Consider the following 24571-nt stretch of genomic DNA (forward strand, 5'->3'; position numbering starts at 1 on the left):
CATGATTTGCAGCATTCTTATTTGCATTTAACTTGAATTAACATGATGATTCACTTTGACTTTAATTGGATTTTTTTTTTGATATATATACACTGTAGTGCCACAAGTGATGGGCAGTTCTGCAAGCGCGTTAATTGTTTTTGCCATGTTGTTCTGCGTCCAAATGGCATGTATTTTCCACAACAAGAGCCATGTAAATTGGGCAATGGCTCTGCTGGGAGAGAATAATAGTGGAAATAATCATGCAGCTGCACACAAAAATGGGGGAGAAAGAGGAAAGAAAAAGGGAAAGGAAAGGAAAGGAAAGGAAAGGTGCCATCATGAAAAAAGACCAGTACATTTTATTGAAAGTAATGATACACGCTGAATCCAAAACCTTCTATCTTTAAAATAGAGAATGAGAACTCATATAGATTACTGCCAATTCAACTAGAAACTCGCTGGACAAAACAATAAACTAGACCCACACAATGTAATGAAGACAAGCATCCCCTTATTTACGGTAACTATACGAGTAAGGGAGGATATGACATCTACGTTTGCACGATAACTACTGAAGTAAAAATAATAACCAGAACACAAATACTGAGCACAACAGCTGTTACAACAAATGGAATATCCAATGAAAAACATGTATCTACATTTTTTTCTTATCAAATATAACAAAAAGTGTTTTGAATATAGATCAAAGACGCCACTCGGAGATACAGTACGACAGAAATTGCAAATTCTCTTCTGTGGAAAGCCACAATAAGTTCATCTCATGTCATGTCACATTCAAAATATTCACAACTGTAATATAAAAAGTATTAAATCAAAGGTTTGTTTTTGTTTTCTATTTTTAAAACACAATTCACATTTTTGCTAATACCATTAATTGTCGGTGTCTGTGAGCATGCATGTGTACACGCGGTTGCCTCTCTGTTCATTTATTAATAACGAAGTGGTTTGGGTCGTGAGCTGAGAGGCGGTGCGCGCGCAGATTCACCCCACGTGCGTGTGACACCACGTGACCAGACGCACACACATACAAAAAAAAAAAAAAAGACACCCACTCTCGCACAAACCCACACACTCCCACCGGCTGCCTGCAAGCTTTCTACGCTTACTGACATCCTCATCTGGATCCACATGCGAGAAAATAGCGGCCACGTCATCACAAAACATATTTTGTTAACTTATTTTGGGGGTGAGGGGAGTTGCTGCAACAAAATGCGATGAATATGCATATTTTGGTCAGATGCTTTACATCAATGTTGAGTCATGGACAAGTGCCAAGTTAAGGTATGTGGATGCATGTTTAATTTCTGTCAGTTCTTATTTGTATTTTGATCAGCACTGTAATTCATTAGTGAAGTTCTGTATTAAGTACTCCTTCGACGTAATGCCCTATGTCTGTTTTAAATTGAAGCAGCATTGATCAAAATATGATCACAAATGCAGCACAGAGGAAAGAAGCAAGAATGTGCCAGAAAAACTTAACTTTACCCCACTCCATGTTGTTATTTTGTCTAATTATGTTCAAAAGAAAAAAATGAAAGGTAAACAATTATATGTTGATGCCGCATAAGTGTACTATTGCATCCATCCTATGTCAATTATTCCCGAAGTACTGAACAAGGATATTCAAGAATTTCCCATTGCCCTGTAGGAAGTTACATGCATAATCATAAGTCAATAAAGCACCTATCCCAAGTTTTTATGCAAAACACGTCTGCTACTCATGGAAATCATCCAAAATGTAGATGCCTGTGCGGACATTTTGACACTGCATTAAATGGATGATGATTGAATTAAAAACCCTCATGTTGAATGCCCTGCTTTTAATTGATAAGCAAGCGTTGGCTGTCCGACATACTTAACGCAGTGATTTCCCCCGAGGCCGCGCAACCTTGTCATCAACTGTTCACTTTCTCACTATTGTCTGCTCTGCTGTCAGCTGCGCTGATTCACCCCAGCAAATACGATGGCATCATCATGCATCTTTTAACACTTAACATATTGCTTTTCTTGCCACATTTGCATTCATGACACAGACACAATCACTTCGTTATAGGTCCCATACAAGACATGTCGCAAAAAGTTTGACACTGACAGAAAGGCATTCATTTAACAATTTGATGTGCTTGTACTTTGCAGTGGTGTATAACTGCACTGCATTATAGTGATAGCTGTTTCTAATATTTTGACCCATTCACACAGTAAATAAGATAAAGCGATGTTTCAGAAACACCTCTCGGTGCTTCTATATAAACAAACCACAACGGCCTTCTAATATTGACAGTATTTGGGAAGACCACCATATTGTGGCCTTGAATTAACCCCTTGCCTCAGTTTTGTCATTCAGAGCGATTCATGAGTCACTGAGAAATGAATTAATAAAGGGGCGGCATGAAGACAATCTGAACTTGTATCCAGATCTGCATCAAGATGGAACAGTTTTTGTCCAATCCATCCAGCAAATAGTGATGAAAACATTCTTGGCGGAGGTCATTTTTGTCTCTCTGATAGTGCTAATCACAAAACATGACAAGATTGTAATCAGTTCTGCAAAAGAAATGTTTCAAAAGGAAGGAAAAACAAAAAGGCACAGACATTTTTTTTTAATATTTTGCCACCTAAAGTCTATTCCGATTCATTTTTACAGCTTGTAGGTCACATTATTGTTGGGGAAATGTTTTCAAAGTTTAACAGAAAATGCTTTGATCATACTTCTTTACTGTAATTAAAGATAACTGTATTCAAAAAATGTCTCCTGCTTATTCTTCAATTGAATTGTTCAGTTACTCACAATTTTTTGATTGATGAGTTATCATGGTCTCAACTTTTATATCAGAAAAAAAACCATGATATAAAGGCACATATTTTGATGGAGCTCTTGTACTGTAGTTGAACAAAGTTAGTTTTGGGGGGTGGACAAGCAACAACCATATTTTAAAAATATTTTTCTGTTCATCCATCCCTCTATCCATTTCCTGAGCCGCTTCTCCTCACAAGGGTCGCGGGAGTGCTGGAGCCTATCCCAGATATCATCGGGCAGGAGGTGGGGTACACCCTGAACTGGTTGCCAGCCAATCGCAGGGTACACTTAAACAAGCAACCATTCGCACTCACATTCACACCTACGGGCAAATGAGAGACTTCAATCAACCTAGCATGCATGTTTTTGGGATGTGGGAGGAAACTCCACGCAGGCACGGAGAGAACATGCAAACTCTACACAGGCGAGGCCGGGCATTGAACCCCGGTCCTCAGAACTGTGAGGCAGACGCTCTAACCAGTCATTCACCGTGCCGGCCTTTTTCTTTTCAATGGAATCCAATTCTTATGTTTTAAATTACGTTAATTTATTGTGCCCTTACAGTATTATGTCTACCTGATGCTGTAAGGCTTTATTGTCTAAGAAGAATAACCTTTTATATTGTCTTTTTGGACTGTTTGCACGCCAGTCCGCTGACCCACTGTAGTACCACCTCTCAGCCATGAAGTCGGCTCTGCACCGGCTGGCAGGCGCCACCACGAGCGCGCTGACAACAGTCATGCCGTACCTGGGCTCCAACGACGCAGTCTACGACGACAGTTCCGCCAAACCTGGATTCCGCTCTGACAAAACGTACTGCGCATCCAATAGTAGCGCAAACAAGGTCATTTACAACACCCTCACACCCATTCTCCCCACCAACATGTCAGACCTTCTGGTGACTAATGGAACTGGTGGGATGGCGGTTCAGTGCGGGGAGAACTTTGTGGACAACATGGAGTGTTTTATGATCCTGACTCCGGGCCAGCAGCTGGCCATCGCCATCTTGGCCCTCACGTTGGGTACGTTCACAGTGCTGGAGAACCTGATTGTGCTGTGTGTCATCCTGCATTCGCAGACGCTGCGATCCCGACCGTCCTACCACTTCATAGGCAGCCTGGCTGTGGCGGACCTCATCGGCAGCATCATTTTCGTCTACAGCTTCCTGGACTTCCACGTCCTCCACAGGAAAGACAGCCCCGAAGTTTTCCTGTTCAAGCTGGCCGGCGTTATCGCCTCCTTCACCGCCTCCGTGGGCAGCCTCTTCCTCACCGCCATCGACCGTTACATCTCCATCCACAGGCCCATGGCGTACAAGCGTATCGTGACCAAGACCAAAGCGGTCGTGGCCTTTAGCCTCATGTGGAGCGTGTCCATTGTGTTTGCACTGCTGCCCCTGCTGGGCTGGAACTGCAAGCGCCTTAACTCTGTCTGCTCGGACATTTTCCCCCTCATCGATGAGAGGTACCTGATGTTCTGGATCGGGATGACCAGCGTCCTGCTGCTCTTCATCATCTACGCCTACATGTTCATTCTGTGGAAGTCGCACCACCACGCTGTGCGCATGCTGAGCCGCACCTCCCAGAGGAGCGTCATCGTCTACACAGCGGAGGGTACCAAGGTTCAGATGGTGAGGCCTGAGCAAGCACGCATGGACCTCCGGTTGGCCAAGACCCTTGTGCTCATCTTGGTGGCCCTCATCATCTGCTGGGGGCCGCTCCTCGCCATCATGGTTTACGACCTCTTGGGAAAAGTGGACGACTTCATAAAGACCGTGTTTGCTTTCTGCAGCATGCTGTGCCTGCTCAACTCCACCGCCAACCCCGTCATTTACGCCATGAGGAGCAAGGACCTGCGCAGGGCTTTCGGCAACATCTGCCACCTGTGTCAGGGAAGCGCATCTCCTCTGGACAACAGCGGGGAGAGCGACTGGAACAGCAGGACCGTAAGAGGCAAAGATAGCGGAGCTAGTGGTGGGAACATTCGAGTCAAAGTGGCCCAAGTTTATATTTCTGGAGTGAAAGATACAACTTCTACCGCAGATTCAGTGTAAAAGCCTTCTGACTGTGATACAAGTAGAGTAGTAGAGTAGGATAAACTGCGCCTCCTTGAACTTGGAGAGAGAAAAAAAAAAAAAAAGCACTTCATTTTCATTTGGCCATGATCAAAATGTGGTAAACTCATTTGCCCCTCTTTTCATCAAAGATCCTCTCATAATATGTGTTAAATACATTTTTGTCATGTGCAAGACATGTACATGTTTGAATGAAGTCAATTCAACTGATTTTCTTTTCACTGCACTTGCTTTTTGAGTGCGGTGCGTGTCAAAGAATTACTCTCTTCTGACATCACTGGAAGCTTGCTTTGAAGGTCGACCCTGCAACTGCTTCCTTCGGTACACCTGCACTATCTAAACCAGGGGTGGGCAAAGTATGGTCTGCGGGCCACATCCAGAATGTTCAAGTCTTTAATTGGGCCCACCGAGCATTATCTGGAGTCCTATAAAATGTGTTGCTTTAATTTAACCCCCTTTTCTGCAAATTGGTCACTTAATTGCATGGATGCCACTAGGTTGTGCAGGTGTTCCTGATGGATAAATAATGAAATCTGTTTGCTTTGTGTTATGTTTCAATCATAAACAACTTAAGGGTGACCATATTTATTGTTACTATTTAAATACTACTGTATATCACAGGCATGGGGAAACCATTTCCCTCTTAGAAAGCCATTCAGTTTATTAAAACGTCCATAGTAAATTGATGAACAAATGTTTTATTTGTCCATCCATCCATTTTTCGTACCGCTTATCCTGTTCAGGGTTACGGGGAGCTGGAAAATACCCCAGCTGACATCAGGAGAAAGGCAGACTACACTACGCTGGAGTGGTCTGGAGTCAATTGTAGGGCAAATGTATATTTATTGATTTATGTATTTATTTATTTATTTAGGTTTTTTGATTGTTTTAATGAGCATTTGTGGGTTAAATGTTTCGGTGATCTTTTCTGTCTTTGTATTTAGAATTGCATGGCGTGCAGGATAAATGCGGTGTAGCATGACCCATGAAACATAGGTTCCTCACCACTGCTAAACAACATCAGAGCATAGCAATAGTGTGGCCGTAGTCCTTCCAAAATGTCTGCTGGGAAAACTGCACTATTAAACTACTTGATAGAAAGTAGCATCTTTGACTCGAAAGCAGTCGTGGGTGGTTATGTAAGATGTTGTGATGTTTGGCATCTCACCACTCTTCAGTTGTTTATTGTAGAATTCTAGAGTTGGTTTTGCAAAGCAAAAACTGCGAAACATGCTTGGCTTTTTCGATAGCAGAAAATATTTGTAGCTTACAGGAATGTTGAGTGTGCTTGTAAAACATTGTGTGACAAATTGACACTGCCGTATTGATGTCAAGGATCCATAGTGCCATTCTGTCTTCAGTCAATATAGAAAATCTGCTTATTTTTTCTCATCATGAAATCGCAAGACAACAGGTGATCTTTTTTCCTAATAAAACGATGAAATGCCACCAAACGTAGTGCACCTAATTTACAAGTAATTCATGCATTTGTGTGTGTCAGAGAGACAGACATAATCCATCCTTCCATTTTCTACAGCACTTGTATGCATTGGCTCACTGAAGAGCTGGAGCTCACAATTTAGCCTTCAATTAACCTAAGAAGTGTTTTTGGAAATTTGGAAGAAAACCCACAGAAGCACAAGAAGAAGAACATGTGAACTACATAAGTGAAGAGCCAGTATTCAAACCCAAAACCTCAGAACTACAAGGCAGATGCGCTAACCCCGACCACAATGTGTGGCCAATGTATCCACAAAATATTAGGAAACATCGAAAGCCAGAAGAGAACACATTGCTTTATTTTATCTATCCATCCATCGTCAATATTGCCTGGTCAGGAGAAGGGTGTCAAATAATTTCCAAGCCATTAAATAACGGAACACAGTGAAGACAGTCATCATCAAATGGAGAAAATATGGCACAACAGTGACATTACCAAGAACTGGAAGTCCTTCCAAAAATTCCAAAATTGATGAAAAATCCAGAAGAAAATCTGGTCAGCAAGGCTTGCAAGAGGCCAACAACAACATTATGAAGCTGCATGAATTTCGGGCAAGTACTGGTTGTTTAGGACATATGAAAACAATCTCCAATTTTCTTAATATGTCCGAACTACGGTGACAAGACGGAAGGAAGCCTTATTTTCCAAATAAGTGGTACCCGTCTGTTTTTCTTCAGCTATAACTGGGGGACTTAGTCAAGGTGGAGGGAATTATGAACAGTCCCAAATAGCATTTATCGTTCGCCCTGAACCTTCAGGCCTCCGCTCGAAAGCAAAATCAATACCAGCAAAAGCCTACTAGAACAGACAAATTTTATTTGCGGTAATCTGGGACAAAATGGTACCGTGTGGGTGCTGAATCCCATCTAATGGGAGTTTAAATATGACTAATTCTGAACACAGTCACATGCCTAATTGGGTGTGCAAACTAAACACCACCATAATGGATTTGAAATGAAAGAAAACAAGATGTACTTCAACTGCAGACTTTCAACTTTAAATTTGAGGGCATTTACAACTAAATTTGGTGAATGTGTAGCAATTACCTTAGTTTCTATGTGTGCCTCCCACTTTTTAAGGAAACAAAATTAATGGGACAAAAGAACAATTATAAACTTTCCCTGTTTAATACTTTTGTTGCAAATATATTGCAGTCAATTACAGCCTGGAGTCTGGACCCTGACCAGATGCTGGATTTCAGTAAAATGTAAAAACGAATATACACATAAACTAGCTATAGTTTAAAGTTGGGTAACACTGACCTCTTGTGGACACAGACGTGCCTCGTTTTCATTTTGATTTGAACGTGCTTCGGTCAGACCGGTGATTAAAGCCACTTAGCCTCTGATGCCGTGCAAAAACACCGAAAAGGGGAAAACGAACTGTTAACGTCAGCCCTTTAAGGACGTCGCTATCGACACAGTACGTCGTCCACCTTTGAGTGGCGCCCTTTACTACAACCCCCAGCATGCATTGCAGTGAGGTCACCTGTGACGCCACCAGCCGAAGTGGGGAGCCGAGTCGCGTCTGCTAAAGCTAGCTCCGTCCGCTATCTTCAACGGCAGTCAGCCCGCTGCTGGGCTGCAAGCTTCCAACTTTTTTTTTTTCAGGAAACAACTTTTGGACGACACTTCAATTACGATACAAGACACCCTCCTTTAAAAGGTAAGACATGAAAATAAATATAGAAGCAGACAGCTAAAGCTACCGTTAGCTTTGTTTTCAGGCGCTAACGTTAGCTCGTTAGCAGCAATTTAAAGGCTCAGCTGCGCAACATGATTATCATGTGCCTGATAAGCGGCACCGTGTGGTTTTAGTAGAGACTCTAGCGATGACAGCTGCCTGTGATGACGAATTCATAACCTTACGACTGTAAACGTCTGACAATGTAGACTTCATTTGGGGCTTGGCTTGACACCTCTTCCTCCTTTTTGATCCGTTTCAAGCAATGGCGTGCGGAGCTACCCTGAAGAGAACCATGGATTTCGATCCGCTCCTGAGTCCCGCTTCCCCCAAAAGACGAAGGTGCATGCCCGTGTCTCCGTCGTCCTCGTCCCCCAGGAAGTATCTGAGCATGGAGCCTTCGCCATTCGGGGAGTCATCCTCTAGACTGAGCGCAGGTAATCTTCCTAACTAGCGAGCAAAGTTGGAGCCCAGAGGCCTTACCAACCTGTAGTTCTGCCTCGTTAAGACAATAATGTCTTTTGTCAACCGTCCTTTTGTCCCCCTCGCCCTAGAACAAATACTTCACAGCATTAAGCAGGAGTACAAACGCATACAAAAGAGGAAGCATCTAGAGGCTGGAGGCTACCAGCCGCCAGAGTGCTGCTGCTCTCCAGAATCTCCTCCATCCCAGTCCCAGTCCACCATGTCAGGTTGGTCAATGCACACACCCAAGGCCGAGTTACTGCCAACGTGTCGTACATTGTTTATTACAATGCACTGCCAATTTATACTAGCTGCGTTACAATATTATGGTCTCCAAATTTGTATTTACTTTAACTAAAACAACAACAGAGTGTAAGTACATCTATATGTGAAAACTGTAGATTAAGATGTTGATTACTTTTGGCCAGATTATGTTTAAATTATATATGTTTTAAAACATGTACTGCTACATGTCACTTTTAGTTCTTGAAGATATCCTTTTCCATGGCCTAATTTTACCCAAATTGTCATTTGTTCAATTAGACATGGTTAAAAATAATTTTCTTACCAAGAGTAATCTTTGATCCCACGTGTAATGAATGTGTATATACACTGTGACCTCAAGAGCAATTTGTGGTTCTCTCTAAGACCCAATGACTGCATGAACAGTTTTCCAAGGGAGCCAATAACAAAAATCATTTACATGTAGATGGTTGACAACTGCATGAACAGTGACTGAAAATCCAGCCTGTGACAGTAAAATCATGGATGTGTAGATTGCCCAATGACTACATGAACAGTAATTACAAAGTGGGCCAATGGAAGTTTAGATAGTCGTCGAGCTTGCCAAATGAATACACAGTGATTTATTCATTAAATTTTTTAAAGTTGGCCAGTGACTGTATAGTCTGTCATGACCACCACCCAATGACTCCATGAATGTAACATGTCGCTGTCGTCATAGGCGTTCGTGACCTGCTTTGGATAAGTCACAGGAGTTGACGAGACCAGAAAAAACACTTCTGCTGCTAAGAAGTAACGGTACTTTTACTCCGTTACAATGATATCAATTTTGCTCGCTACTTTTATTTATCAATTATTGCTGATTTATCAACTATTTCGCGCGCGAGACTTCGACGTCCGCATTGGACGATGTTTGCCCCAATCTAATTTAAGCGCTAGTGACGTTTAAGTCGAGTTCACCAATCGAACACTACAAGAAAGTCACATGACCTCACACGTCGTCTTCTATTGGGCTTCCCGGGCATGGGAATTAACACTAGATAAGCCAGCCCAAGATGAGACCTGAGTGACATTATTGTCAAGTAAAAGTACTCTTACTTGAGTACAATATTTGGCTACTCTACCCACCATCTGGAGCGGACGTCCTCTATTGCTACTCCTACGACGTTTCAGCAACATTTTTGCTCATCAAATCAGCCAGTGTTGTATTTGTTGCACTGATCTTTTGTATTTTCGTGTTGAGGTGCTGCAGGTTGTGGTCCCAGCGGAACCGCGAAGCACACATAACTTCGACGACAAGAGCTGATCCGCTAGTACATCTTGTATTAATTAGGAAACGTGCCTACAATTATCCAATTAGTTTACAGATGTTAATCTTAAATGCATTAAGCGACGGAGCGATGTTGGAGTTTAATATTTTCATGGAGGATGCATTTGGGATTAGCCTTTGAAGTTGGTAATAGTGAAAAATGAAGTGAAACAGAATGATTTTAGTCAATTCTTTTACAGTCTGAGAGTGGTTAAAGAGGAGGATTGGATTCATGTAGCACAGCTTGAAGCAGGCATCAGGTGCAGGTGGAGATGGGCCTGGCTCAAGTGGGAGGCCAAAACAAAAAAGCAAAGAAATGAGACAAATGTAATTTGAATCTTAAATTTGTAGATCAACATGTACTTGAGCGGTGTATATAAAATGTTTTTCTGTGTGAAGAAAATGTTTATTTTTGCCTTATTGTACTCTTCAGAGTCTTCCAGATAGCTTAATTTGTTAAAATCAAAAAGATTCTCTACGGGCACCCCCCCCCCCCCCCCTTGGTGCCTTTGGTGTTTGTTTTTAAAATTCCGGCCCACGGTGTCTGGTAAGGTATATCAATACTATAATAGTAATGCTTTACGAAAGAATTAGAGTTTAAAGGAATACATTGCTGTAGTTGTTTCCTTTTATACACTGGAGATTGACTCACCGTGAAGATGCTTGTTTGGGTTGTGCAGCGACGCCTTCTGGAGCCGTTTCCCCGTCGAGGAAGGAGCAGCCACTATTTACCCTCAAACAAGTTGGGATGATCTGTGAACGCCTGCTGAAAGAAAGGGAAGAGAAGGTGCGAGAGGAGTACGAGGAGACCATGACATCCAAACTGGCAGGTAGGTACATGTCCCCCGCTGTTTGTAACACAAGACACTGAGAAAACGGTAGTGATCAGACAGAAACGTTGACCAAGTGTTCTCCTACTTGGCTTTTGTATAATTTTGACTGCTGATTTTCCTAGAGCTTTATGGCCAACCTGAGTGGGTAAGAAACCAATTAAAGGTGTTAGCCATTACTTTTTCACAGCTCCAACCCATTCAGTTTAGAGTGAGGATCTGGATAAGGCTGTGCTTTGACACGGATGAAGAGTCACACCTGTAATAGTGGTAATTTAATCTTCAAAATGTTCCAAATCCAAGTGTGTATTGTTTGTCATTGCAGAACAATATGACACTTTTGTGAAGTTCACACATGACCAGCTAATGCGACGATTCGGTGAACAACCTGCGAGCTGTGAGTGGTCTCTATGCGTCATTCCCACATTCTTGTCCCACAGGGGACTCTTTAGTTACACATCTGCATTTCTTCTCCAGATGTTTCCTGAGCGCACAGGACAGCTGCCTCTCGCTGCATACAGATTGTGTGACACCTCCGGGAAGGACAAAAAAAAAAAAAACACCAAAAAAAAAAAACCATCGTTGTTACGAGATTCAGTTTAGTTTAAATGAAACTTTTTCTTACTGTGCCATATTTCTGTGGTTGGGCAAATGGTTGTAAACAACCCGGTGCTTCCCGATGTAAGCGGACCCCTTCTTATCCCCACTCCCCTTCTTCCCACCTGGGTGATTGGGCCAAGCTGTGCGCGTGCTGACAGTTGTCACACATTTTGTGATAATTATCAGCATTCCCAGCATGTTCACGCTTCAGTTTGTTACATGTAAATATGTTGGAGCAGCGTTGAGTTTGCTGTCAAACAGAGGAAGCTTGCAGTCGCTCCTCTGTTTGTTCCTTTTTATAATTAAGCACTAAGTAGGTCAAATAGATATTTTCTTCCCTTCCTTCCCTGACCAAGCATTTTATTTATTTTCATTTGTTTTACTGATATAACTTTGAACCCATTGTACTTAATCAGAAAAACAATAAAGGACTTAATGTTAAAGCCTGCAGTCTATAGACCTTTGGGGTTATTTTCCCTACAAAAGACAACATAAGGTACACTTGCACAATCTAATGAAAGTCAATACAATAGCTGTGGAGTAAAATTTTACACTTGTAGGAAAACGTCCATCCATTAGGTACACCCTGGAAGGTCGACAGTCAATCACAGTGCACATAATTGACATTTTACGACCAATTTCGTCTTGCACATGCATGTTTATGGAATGGGGGAGGAAGCCAGAGTACCTGGGGAAAAGCCACCCAAGCACAGGTTTGGAACCTCAGAACTGTGAGGCAGATGTGCTCGCCACTACACACCATGCGGTTAGCAAAATGACTCACCAACTGACTTTTGACACGGATTGTATTGGATCTCACCTGATTGTGTACCTAATGCACTGGAACCTCCAAAGTCGAACACAATCCGTTGCATGCTGTTGGTTGACTTCCGAGGTGTAGTATTTCCTACAGGAAACAATGCAATGTGATGAATTAACTGGTTTAGGCTATTTAGAAGTTAAGAGTTAGAATCACCTTTATTGTCATGAAATTTGTTCACTGCATTTTACCCATCACAGTGAAAACACACTTGTTAGTGGAACACACTGGAGCAGGGGGCAGCTGAAGCGCAGTTCGGGGTATCAGTGTCTGTCAAGGACACCACAGCCGCGAGTCCGGTGGATGGTCCGGTCGGGGTCTTGAACCTAGGTCCCCCACGGTGGCAGGCGATGATCTTAACCATTGGGCCACAGCTTATTTCTAATATTATTAACTGTCAAATAAGTATAAAGAGAACCACATAATAAAACCAAAATCCAGCAAAACCACTCAGGTCTTTGAACACACAATAACAGAGGGGGGAAAGGAAGGCATTATCAGAATGATAATGTCACCTGATGTGACCATTTATAGGTAGTGCTGGAATAAATAAAGCCTTGTGATAAATTAACAAATTGTACCAAGCATCCAGATACTTTACAATGTTGTAATAAGTTCCATTAGTTATTACACTTCATTTTCACAATCAGTTTTTTAGTGGTGTGACTTCAAATTGTACCACTTTTAGGGTGTTTGACCATTAAGGTTTCCACTCTGTGATATTCTGCCTCTTGGTTTAAATCCAAATCCAATACTGTACTCAGTCCAGTATTGTCTTTGGAAATAGTACAGTGTACTGTATCACCTAACATCAACTCATTCCTTTAATATTTTAAGAAATGAACACATGATCTAAGATGTCATACAAATAACTTTAATTAAAAGGGAGAACTACAAAAAAAAAAAAAAAAAAAATTTTCAAGGAATTTATATTTTGTTTTTGGACCAATGGGTCAGCATCCTCCCCAAGTGAGTCGGGCCACGTGGTCTGTCTTCTGCTTGGTGGACTTGATAAACCCCAAAAATTCCATCTCCGACACAGCCCGGATGAACCGAGCGCTGGAGCCCTGTTAAGGAAGTGTTCCATGTATCTCGTACCTTGCAAAGCTGTTTTATAAACTCAATTTTTAACATGGGCGGCACGGTGGACGACTGGTTAGCACATCTGCCTCATAGTTCTAAGGACCGGGGTTCAAATCCCGGCCCTGCCTGTGTGGAGATTGCATGTTCTCCCCGTGCCCGCATGGGTTTTCTCCGGTTTCCTCCCACATCCCAAAAACATGCATGGTAGGTTGATTGACGACTCTAAATTGGCCGTAGGTGTGAATGGTTGTTTGCTTATATGTGCCCTGCGATTGGCTGGCGACCGGTTCAGGGTGTATCCCGCCTCTCACCAGATTGCTGGGAGAGGCTCTAGCACGCCCGCGACCCTAGTGAGGATAAGCGGAACGGAAGATGAATGAATTTTGAACATATAAAAAAAAAAAAACATACTGGGAAAGGATACTGTTTGACGTCATCCACTTTGCCAAAGTTGTCCGAATTTGGATCATTGCCCTCTGCTGCAGACACCACAGTAGAGAAGGCCTAAAAACAAAAACACCATCACACCGCCATCCAAATCTGTCAAATGTTTGCATCAAAAACATTGATTCACAAAACAACCAACATGGAGGGGGAAAAAACTAAATACCTCAAGAATCAGAAGCTTACTCAGATTTTTTTTTTAATCTATGACGTTAATCAGGGCAAAGTTGAAAGGCAATGTTATTGTTATGAGGCATAAAGGGCGAGTGAACTCACTTGCATCCAGTCATAGAGGTTGATGAGGCGGCCGCACTCCAGGTGCAGCTTGTACGCGATACAGATGTCAGGCGCCGCGTTGGAAATGCTCCCGTCATCTGTTTTTAGGCTTTCATTCTGAAACAACAAATTATCATTTTAAACGAAAACATTCACAATTGACTTACAATGAAACGCACCAAAGTCCATCCTCCCAAAAGTGGTTCAATTTGGAGTTCAACCAAAATGTTAGGAAAAATAATGACCCGGACGTCAAACAAAAGCTGCCATTTAAACCATCGTCATGAGCGAAGGCACACGAGACGTCAGCAAACCTCAGGAGATTTAGCTGATTTTTATTTATAGCGAGTGATGATTGCGGTAAAGTTTGATGATAACCATAGAAATGGAGCGTCATAGCTCCTCATTACAATATGAACAAAACACTGTCATTGATTTCCAATTAAACATCTCTAAAAAAGTAGGCCCCCCCTTTTTGTCTAATTTAAAAAAATACAAATCAGATTCTGCTTATAAAAAATGTTCATTGCAAATGTGTTTCTTCAATGTGAAGTAATAATTACAATAAAACAGAAATGTACATATTTACAGTTTCCTTGCAAGTACATAATTCGGATTTGAAATGCATCTTTTGTGAGAAGTCCTGGAGTCTTTCTGAGTCACCTCATATTATAGACATAATGACTATCTTATGTAACAATTTTTGCTTGCCCTTTATTCCTATCAAACTGTTCCAACATATGCTGATGGCGGATGGGTGTACCCTGCCTCTCACCAAAAGTCAGCTGGGATAGGCTCCAGCACACCCGCAACCCTCATAAGGATAAGCAGTATAGAAAATAAATGGACAGATCTTAAATATCCAAACTCCACACGGGCTGGGCCAGGATTTGAACCCCAGTCCTCAGAACTGTGACGCAGACGCTCTAACCAGTCATCCACCGTGCCACCTAACGAAAAACACTACCTTCAAATCATCTAACTAAATCTTAAAAAAATATATATATTTTGGTTTCTCTGTGTTTCGGATAAAAGTATGATTATCTCGAGATAGCCGTAATCCTTAATCAACATATCAACTTAATCTCCCAGTCCCACCACGTGTGTGCAACTGTGCATGCTCAAAGTACGACTTGAAAGTGCTTAAATGTAACATTGACATACCAGAAGATAATAGTAAGGGCTGCTGAGTGCGGCCTGAATGGAGGTGCGAGGTGTGGCGTTGAGGTGGCATCTCACGGAGGATGAGGAGCTGTAGTAGCACACTTCATTCAGCGTCTGACACTCTGGCAGATACAGGTGACTCCTACGAAGCCAATAAGCAAGTAAGTGTTCACAAACAGGAGGCTGACGATCAGAAGATCCATTTGTCTCACTTTACGAGGTTGTCGATAAATTCGAGTGCTTCACTTCGTAGATTCTCAAAGGGACTGCGTTTCTTGGTCCTTCTAGACTCGTTCATCTCCAGAAGAGCCTGTTGAGAGCAGGTGAAATATGGCGTCAGCTATCACCACAACGATTTGTCAGCAGCCTTCCACAGTGAAGAGTTACGGTACCTTCTGCAGCTGGTACAGGTCAGTCTTCTTCTGAAGGTTCTTCACAGGAGAGGTCAGGCTCTCCTCATCACATTGGACCACCTCACTGCCCCCTGCTTGTAGAAGAACAGCAAGTGATGCTTAGTCCTTTTGTAGTAACAATCCTAAGGAAAGGAGGCGATTTACGCAAAGCCGTCACTCAGCAGATCCTGCTAACAACTCACCGTCCAACTGCTTAAATTTGCTGAGCATGTCTTCCAGCTGGACGAGGGCGCTCTTCATCTTCTTCGAGTTTGCGGACCGCAGGATCTCCGCGCATCTCTGGAGTAAAGCGATCAGTTCGTCTTTGGCCAACATCCTGGAGGAGAAACCACGGCAGGATCATAACAGCTTTAAGTTTTCAAAAAATATATAAATCATGCGGTTGGTCACCTGCAATGAAAAGCCTGATTTGTGGCATTGACATTGGCGCATTCTAGTGGTTAAGGGGGTAAATGGCTGTGTGATATTTAAGTTTTTATTTTTTAATAAATCTGCAAAAATGTCAACAATTCAGTTTTTTTTCTGTCAATATGGTGTGCTTGTGTGTACATCGAGAAGACAAATACATTTTATTAAATGGCTGCAATATAACAAAGAGTGAAAATTTTAAGGGGGTCTGAATACTTTCCGTACCCACTGTATATCCATCCATTTTCTGTAGCTTATCCTCAGAGTAGTTAGTGAGCTGGAGCCTATCCAGCTGAATTTGGGCTATAGGCACTCTGAACTGGTTGTCAGCCAATCACATATAGACAAACAACCCTTCCCACTAACATTCACACCTAAAGACAATTTAGAGTCTTCACCTTCAACCTGACATATGTTTTTTTTTTTTTTTTTTTTTAAACATGGGAGGAAGTTTGAGTACGCTGAGAAACCCCACGCAAGCACAGGAATATATGCAAACTAAAAAACAACACATTTGACAAATCATTTTTGAAGCTGACAACATCAAACGATTCTCTTAAATAAGGCCATGGATGGGGACTATCTTGCTTCTCGGAATCTGTTGCCGTCATGAATGTTCCCTGGTTCATGCTCCTCCATGTTGTTGCTGTCCCCATTTCTGCCACCCTGTAAGACCCCAAAGTTGACTTTACCTCTCTCTTTTTTACGTTGCGCCATACGGGAGGTAGAAAGCACGCTCAGTTAATGTACATAGAATTTTTCATTGGATTAGTTTACATTTAATGGCCTAGAAATGTTTTTCAAACATATTTACTGTAATTATAACTCTATTGCATTTGTGATACACTGTCACATTCCAACTTACTTTCAAAATTGTGTTACACTGCTGCCGTAAACCAAGGCTCCCCTGTACTTTTTTTTTTTTTTTTTTTTTTTTAAATAAAAAACTGTTGCTTTTACAAAGATAACGCGCAGCTTTGGCTGACATTCATATAGCAGTAGGCGGCTGTGGCTGTGGGCTCAGTAGGTAGAGGGGGTTGTCGAAGGGTCACTGGTTCAAATCCCGGCTACAACTGTCCGCATGTCAAAGTGTCCTTGGGCAAGACACTGAACCCTAATTTGCTCCCAGTGGGCCTGCAAGTGCCTTGCATTGCGGCAGTCGCCCATGGGTATATGACTGTGAGGCTTTGTAAAGCGCTTTGGGCACTGTGATGGTGTAGATAAAGCGCTATATAAGTGCAGACCGTTTACCATAGGGTTTATCGCTGTGATTGTATTTTGCACGGGATTTCTATTAACCAAAATATACAGAGGTATGCAAACAAAAAATATTAAGTAAAAAGAATACAGGAAAATAAATGTAAGATTACAGTAAAAGGGCATTTTTTTAAACAAAATGGAATGAGAAAAAGTCTTAATTTTATATCAAAAAATAGGAGAATAAAGTCTTATGACTATGAAAAGTCTTAAAACAAGTCAGTGAGAGAAAAGTGTCAGTTATATAAAATAAGTCAATATATGAGGAAAAAGCCATAAATGCACAAGAATAATATTGTAAACAAGAAAAATCTGTCATTTTGCAAAAATAAAGCCAGAATATTGAGGGGGGAAAAGTAATCAATTAAAGTTGTAATTTGCATGAGTATTCATGCTTAGTGATATTGTGTTCTGAATATAAAGCAGCTTTCTAGAGGGTGTGGGAATTTTGACACTCCCGATAAAATTGCTAGATATATTTTTTTCTCTTGTAATGTTTACTTTTTTCTTGTAACATTACACCACTGCCAACTGCAACCATGCAGAATATTTCATAGAAATGAGCGTATGTCCAGGTGTACCAAATGTTGTGGCCAGTGAGTGTATATTCTCATTTGCAACACAACCAGTGCTTACACTTGAGCCATTTAAATACCAAGACATGCAAGATTAATTTTCCCATCTTACTTAAGCAGCTTCATGGCTGACTGGTAATCCTCCGTCTCCCAAACATTCTTCTCCAGGCAAATTAAATGGAGCTCCCGGATCTGTGGGTAATCCAGTGTTACACCACAGCCACAATGGAAGTTTAGAAAAAAGGATGCTTTGTTGAGATAAAGTCACTTCTTGCCTGTTTTCCAAGGGGGTAGCGAGGCAGCGACGAGGTCAAAGCGTGAAGACACCTCAGCGTGGGATAATAGTTCTTGTGGTATTTATGAAGGTCCTTTATCAGCTTTTGGCAAACCTCCTAACACAGTTGAAAGTCTCGCTCGAGGGTTCATGTCAGCACAGGTAAGTGTTGTGTTAAAACGAAGAGAACATTGTACCTGTAAGTGAGCATCATCCTTTAACAGTCCAACCTGCTCTTGGGATTCCTGCTTGTCAACATACCTTTGAAGAAGCATACAGATGCTGAGCATACATTATCAAATAGTCCATTGATGCTATATTAATCATAAAACACATGGACAAAATATTGAGCCACACCTTATACTGTAATGAATACAGACGCTGGTACAAATAAGAAGAAGAAAAAAGAACTGCTGTCATGTGTGACCGATTACAGACTACCAAGCTCTACTTTTTTTTTTTTTGCTGCAATGCCGCATACTCAAAGGATAATCTTCAATAAGAAGAACGTGAGAGAAGAATGCACACATCGGATGTTAAAGAAAATGAAGTAAGCACACTTGCAGTGGGTATGGAATGTATTCAGATCCCCTTAAATTTTTCACTCTCTGTTATATTGCAGCCATTTACTTAAGTAAATTTTACTAAATGGCTGCAATATAACAAAGAGTGAAACATTCAAGGGGGTTTGATTACATTCCGTACCCACTGTACATTTTATGAAATTAAGACTCCATCGGCTTTATCTCTCATTGAGTGTTTGATATTTTAAAAGAGTCCATTTTTGATAGCTACTTGTGACTGTGACAATTTAGGATGTTCAAAACCTTTGCATTACGCTTTCGCCATATATAAAAATTTCAAAATGCGACTTAACATTGGTCACTGATGGTGTTGTGGTACACTCGCCTGACTTTGGTGCGGGCAGCGTGGGTTCAGTTCCCATTCAGTGACGGTGTGAATGTGGGTGCGAATGTGGGTGCGAATGGTTGTCCGTGTCTATGTGCCCTGCGACTGACTGGCGACCAGTTCAGGGTGTAGTCCGCCTTTCACCCGAAGTCTGCTGGGATAGGCTCCAGCGCCCCGCGACCCTAACCAGGATAAGCGGTGTTGAAAATGGATGGACTTAACATTGCCTGTGCAATTATAAATGGTTGGACACCAGAATAGATCATTTCCATTACTTCAGTTTACTAACAAATCAGAGGTCAGCCACCATTGTGGAACAAATTATGAATCCAAAGTTTCCATTAGAAAATACACCAATCAGGGGTTAGTCCCGACACCTTGATAGCCCATGACTCTAACATCTTCATTTTACCAAAAAATTCAGGACAACTGTAATGTTGTTTTTTGTAGGTAATGTTTGAGGAAGGTCCTTTTCTAATCCCAGTGCACAAAAGCAAGGTCCCTAAAGACATGCTTAGGTGAGTTTGGTGTTGGAGAACTTCAAAGCCCTAACCTCACCTTTGGGATGATGACAAAATTCCACCTAAAATCTTATAGGACAGACTTCCCAAAAGATCACTTCCAGTAGGGTTGAACGGCCACGTGTCCTCATACTTTTGCCCACATGGAGTTAGTTTGAACTTTGACCAGTGACTTAGGTACCTGGTGAATGAAGGCAGCTGCCTGATCCTCTCCAGGCCCTCGTGGCTGAGATGTACAGCGTTACGCAGTGCTTCCTTCTTCTTGCAGCACAGCACGCTGAGAGGCTGCGAGTGGAAGTGCTCCAACAGGGCCATCTTGAGCATAAAGTCAATACCATTAGCCTCTTTTATGCAGCAATCCCCCCTAAACCATTCCATTTTACACAGACCCCAGTGAAGGCAGGGCACTGTCATCTACAGTATGTGTGCTTCAAAACAGCAAAACACAATCAGATAGTTAGATGTGTGATAACATCAGTGCCAGCATCTGCTGTGAAGTATGAAATGAGAGCTGCAATTGCTTTCAACACAATGGGGGAGTGTTAAACTTGACACTTTTGTCCCACCTTTCTTGCATTTCTTTACACACAGGTGCCAATCCCTACCTCGGATACTACCTCAGAAGGTGAAAAAAAATTACAAGTTTGGTGCTTTTTATATAGAACAGCTATGCAGAAGACAAAGTACTGTACTGTACACACAGTTACAATCCGGGATGAGACACTCAACAAAGCTGTCAGAAGCTATTGGGTAGGTACCTGTACACCCTTGATGAAGTTTCGCACGGAGAAGTCGTGATAGAGGAAAAGGCTAATCAGCACCTGCATCACTTTGCCAGTCAGCTTAAAAGGGAACTTCGATGTCAGGATTAACTATAAAAATGAAGGGAGCAAAAAAAATACAGAATTTAGTTAAACTTAGAATCAAATGTAAATTTTGAGGTCATCTGTGCAATGAGAATGAATGTGCACCTTGTCCATGACAGTGGCAAGGTGTTGAGTGCACGACAGAGACTGGAAGAGCTCGATGCACAGCAGCGACGACACCGAGTGGGGCAACATGTGCTGGATGGTGCTCGGCGACGTGGCAATGCCGAATATGAACATGAGGGGAAGACGCTCGATGTATCGACTACAACACAGACAGAGTAGCCAGCTTCACACACCTTGGTTTCATTTTCACCAATTTTCCGCTGCGGTGAATGACATATTTATGCAAATACTCCTGAAATATTTTTATAAATGAAGTTGAAGCCTCTAGTTGAACTAGGCCCCAAAAGTCAAACAACACTTCAGTTAAGTTCAACGAACCCATCAAAAAAAATCTTGTCAGACTTTAGCTCAAATTAACTTTAGTGTACCATTCATGATGAGTAAAAAAACGGCAAATATAACCAAATATTTAACTTATTACTCCGTAGGAGTGTATCTGGCTGCTAAGTATAACATGAACAATACAATTCATTAAATGTCAATTACATACACAAATAAATTTTACCAACAGATGTTAATACACTAATTAGCCACTACTACAACATCATTAATCACAGCAATATGTATGCTGTAAATAAGAAGTCATTGACCGTATCGCTTTACAAAGACCTTCCTGTTGCCTTTCCTTACTTTACATTATTTTTGTTTTATTATACAGTGGCTAACGTCTTGTTATACTATGAAGAATGTTACAAAATGTTACTCAAAAGATCACCAGTCAGTCGAATTCTGACTAGAATGTACTAATTAATTCAACTTGCATTATCTTCTATGGGAAAAATCTTTGAAGTCAACCAGCGGTTGTCACCAGTGGTAGTTCCACTATATTCTAAAATAATATATGATTTATTAAACTATTATTTTTTTTTTTTAAATCAGTTCAGAAAGTAGGGACAGCACAGATTGAAAAAATATCTTTTGAACAGGTTCCAAAGCCAAAAGTTGAACCAAAATTGTATCACTTTTAAACCTTGATAATATACATGCATTTTCAATCATTTAAGCCTCCACTACGGGACCCATGCAAGAGAGTTCATTGTTACCTGCAGATGAGAATGAAGTCCTGAAGAACTTTTTGGTTGAAGGCTTCTAAATCTTTGAAAATAATCACAACTGGGGGATGCTGGTCTTTACTCTGAGAACTGCGCTTTTTTCCAGGAGTGTTGGATTTCTAAAAGGCAATGGCAGATGAAAAACACATGAGAAAAAAAGATAGCAAAAGAGAAAATTATTCGTGATAAACTGAGCTCTCTACCTTTGTTTGTGTGTTGTACCATTCGCAGAGCACGCTCAGGGAGCAGTGCACACTCTTGTGTACCGGAGTAACGCTCTGCTTTAACGCCGCCTCCTCCTTCTCTTCGTCGTCATCATCATCATCATCATCATCAGCAGCAGCAGCCACCACCACCGTGTGCATCAATCGCTCCAAAACCCTCTTCATCAAGTGCTTCAAAGCTAAAAAAAAAAATAAGATCCATAGATTACATTGAAACCTAAAAAAAAATCCAAATCTAACCAACATTTGAGGGAAAATTATGCCTGCACGGTTACACAATACTGTAGAGTTAGAAACAACATGCATCAACTCTGACTACACCTCAATTCAACAAACATCGTAGTGGATTGAAGTGCTAAGTTTAGCTGGTAGCCTGGCACTAGTCACAGGTTGGCTGGCTGTATTCTATGTCACTTGTTATCAAAGGTATGGTGTTTTATGACTAATTTAATAGTGGTTAACGTCATTTGTAATTATTGTTTGTTTTTGTTTTTTTAAACGTAATATCGCGTGGTTAACTTAGTTTACACTAGTATAGCAGTTATGAATGATAAAATATTAATTAAAACATTGCCAGTACAGTTAATTGTTTTATAATCATGAAAGTTTGAACCCTTGGAATTTTATTATCATCTCCAATGGTAAAATTTGTTTCCAAATCCAAACAAATCAAGCCAGCCAGCTTTTTACAACTGTGACACTGTTTTTGACTAAAGTTCCACTGAAATGAGTTGTTTTAACTTTCTCCACTATGTGGCGAATTAACTTACCTGCACACTCTTTGGCCTGGACAGATGCCACGTGAGGTGTGACAGACTGCTGGAGGAGCTCAGACAGGCTCTGGAAGGTCATGTCGTGGTCAGGCACGTTCACTCCTAGTGAGAACATGAGAAGATGACAAAATATATTGTTTTAAGTGTACTATATTTACAACCTCAGATTAACTTGAGCTCATGGTTGGAAGACAGAACGCTATCGACCCATCGTTATCATCACACCGAGCATTAGCGCTGCTGTGGGAATCTCACTGGCCCTCATCTGCGAAGCCCAGTCGTCGTGTTGGCGAGTGGAGGAGCACTTCCTGGTGAAGTCCAGCAAGCTGTCCAGGATTTGCCTGTTGAGTTCATCCTGCAAATGCTGACAACGAACACATATACTGCATTACACTTTTCCTACAACGATTGTTTGTTTATATGTGCCCTGCGCTGGAGACCAGTTCAGGGTGTACCCCGCCTCTCGCCCAGAGTCACCTGGGATAGACTCCAGCATGCTCGCGAGCCTAGATAGGCTTCTCCTATCCCAGCGATCATCAGGCAGGAGGCGGGGTACACCCTGAACTGGTTGCCAGCCAATCGCAGGGCACATACAAACAAACATGGCACTCACATTCACACCTACGGGCAATTTTAGAGTTGTCAATTAACCTACATGCATGTTTTTGGGATGTGGGAGGAAACCGGAGTGCCCGGAGAAAACCCACGCAGGCACGGGGAGAACATGCAAACTCCACACAGGCGGGGCCGGGGATTGAACCCGGGTCCTCAGAACTGTGAGGCAGACGCATTATTTTACACATCACTCACACATACACACATGCAATGGATTTAAAGGACAAATGTCATCTCGAGACAACCCCTTGTAAACGTGTCAACCCAATCGCAGACTATCACTGTATTAGATACCTCTGTGTCCGTTTTAATCTTGTTCCATAGATCATGAAAGAGTCTGAACCGTATATCACTGGTCTCAGCGCCTTCACAACCATGAGTGAAATAGTCATCTGTAGGAAAAGCAGAAATTCAAGATTCACCTTTTAAATACAACTACTTATCTTAGTGGTGGAAAGTAATGCTTTACCTAAACTGGGAAAGCTTTTCTTCTTCTTCTTGATGTCTGGCTTGAAAACGAAACAACCCTGGAATGTCGAGTTAAGTGTCAGAAAGTACGCAGACTAAAATAAATAAAACTTTAGGTATACACGAAGTCTTACCGTTGATACTGACGATGTGGTGGACATTTCAGTATTGGTGTTTTAGAACAAACCGTCCCGTCACACCGTGAAGTGACGCCAAACCTTATACCGGTTGCTTCCCAGATTGTTTCCGGCAGTGACGAAACTGCTACTTCCCGCCAGAATTACGTTTCCGGAAAAGGCTGTGTTCACAGTTTCTAATCCTCCCTATGCAACATCTCATACAATCCAGTTCATAACCGTTTTAACCGGTGGTTAGGACAGCAAAATTAAAAAATACTGTATAAGTTAATTAAAACGGTAAGCCACAAAAAACCTTTTCCAATTTTCATCGACTCCCGTGTTAATATGACGACTTTATTTACAACAATTGTGATTTTGAACACTTCTGCGCAGTTACCAGAGAAGTATTTCAACTTGTCCCAGTCCTTGTCCTCTATCAGTGTTTCAGCCAAGACGTATATTTGACATTTAATATATATTTATTTTTAAAGTCACAAAAAAATGTATACATACTGATATGATTACCTCGTTTATTTTTACCCTTTGTACCCTCAGCCAACTAGTGGAAGGGCATTTCATTGTTCTACCTGTCCTATCACTGTTCTAACTTTATGTTCTCAAATTTAAACAACTCTTATAGTTTATGGCACAGCTGCCCTAAATTAACAGCACTGGTAAT

At 41.6% G+C, this 24571-nt stretch overlaps 3 protein-coding genes across 4 annotated transcripts; 2 read left to right on the forward strand and 1 right to left on the reverse strand.

Annotated features, from left to right (window-relative positions):
- The first annotated feature begins 369 nt into the window (after positions 1–369).
- On the forward strand, positions 370–7724 carry LOC133487914 (cannabinoid receptor type 1B-like). 2 transcript variants are annotated; one of them, XM_061795167.1, is made up of 2 exons: positions 370–1284; positions 3450–7724. In XM_061795167.1, the coding sequence occupies exon 2, from the start codon at positions 3483–3485 to the stop codon at positions 4851–4853; it is 1371 nt and encodes a 456-aa protein (XP_061651151.1). In that variant the 5' UTR covers positions 370–1284; positions 3450–3482; the 3' UTR covers positions 4854–7724. The 2 variants fall into 2 exon arrangements, with proteins under 2 accessions (XP_061651151.1, XP_061651152.1); XM_061795168.1 differs by lacking the exon at positions 370–1284 and having other exon boundaries at positions 3488–3613; positions 3691–7724.
- A 158-nt stretch (positions 7725–7882) lies between these two features.
- On the forward strand, positions 7883–11948 carry LOC133487915 (akirin-2-like). Its single transcript, XM_061795169.1, has 6 exons — positions 7883–8040; positions 8322–8495; positions 8613–8750; positions 10756–10905; positions 11231–11302; positions 11383–11948. The coding sequence occupies exons 2-6, from the start codon at positions 8324–8326 to the stop codon at positions 11391–11393; spliced, it is 543 nt and encodes a 180-aa protein (XP_061651153.1). The 5' UTR covers positions 7883–8040; positions 8322–8323; the 3' UTR covers positions 11394–11948.
- A 1235-nt stretch (positions 11949–13183) lies between these two features.
- On the reverse strand, positions 13184–24066 carry orc3 (origin recognition complex, subunit 3). The gene is made up of 20 exons (XM_061795166.1): positions 23908–24066; positions 23775–23832; positions 23600–23697; positions 22916–23054; positions 22688–22792; positions 21897–22096; positions 21685–21812; positions 20621–20780; positions 20408–20521; positions 19831–19964; positions 18417–18480; positions 18221–18337; positions 18058–18137; positions 15888–16021; positions 15685–15776; positions 15505–15602; positions 15293–15434; positions 14129–14245; positions 13833–13912; positions 13184–13384 (listed from the first exon to the last, which is right to left on the reverse strand). The coding sequence occupies exons 1-20, from the start codon at positions 23932–23934 to the stop codon at positions 13279–13281; spliced, it is 2193 nt and encodes a 730-aa protein (XP_061651150.1). The 5' UTR covers positions 23935–24066; the 3' UTR covers positions 13184–13278.
- Between the last annotated feature and the right edge of the window lie 505 nt (positions 24067–24571).

Source organism: Phyllopteryx taeniolatus, chromosome 13 (genome assembly GCF_024500385.1).
Source record: "Phyllopteryx taeniolatus isolate TA_2022b chromosome 13, UOR_Ptae_1.2, whole genome shotgun sequence".
NCBI classification, from domain to species: domain Eukaryota; kingdom Metazoa; phylum Chordata; class Actinopteri; order Syngnathiformes; family Syngnathidae; genus Phyllopteryx; species Phyllopteryx taeniolatus.

Excerpts from the sequence above, each read along its gene's own strand:
- LOC133487915 (XM_061795169.1), top strand. The coding sequence starts at position 8,324 with ATGGCGTGCGGAGCTACCCTGAAGAGAACCATGGATTTCGATCCGCTC. Across the intron at positions 8,496-8,612 it reads ATCCTCTAGACTGAGCGCAG|AACAAATACTTCACAGCATT; the intron begins GTAATCTTCCTA and ends CCCTCGCCCTAG. Across the intron at positions 8,751-10,755 it reads GTCCCAGTCCACCATGTCAG|CGACGCCTTCTGGAGCCGTT; the intron begins GTTGGTCAATGC and ends TGGGTTGTGCAG.
- LOC133487914 (XM_061795167.1), top strand. The coding sequence starts at position 3,483 with ATGAAGTCGGCTCTGCACCGGCTGGCAGGCGCCACCACGAGCGCGCTG.
- orc3 (XM_061795166.1), bottom strand. The coding sequence starts at position 23,934 with ATGTCCACCACATCGTCAGTATCAACG. Across the intron at positions 22,097-22,687 it reads CCAGGCCAAAGAGTGTGCAG|CTTTGAAGCACTTGATGAAG; the intron begins GTAAGTTAATTC and ends TTTTTTTTTTAG. Across the intron at positions 19,965-20,407 it reads ACTTCATCAAGGGTGTACAG|ATGGCCCTGTTGGAGCACTT; the intron begins GTACCTACCCAA and ends TTTATGCTCAAG.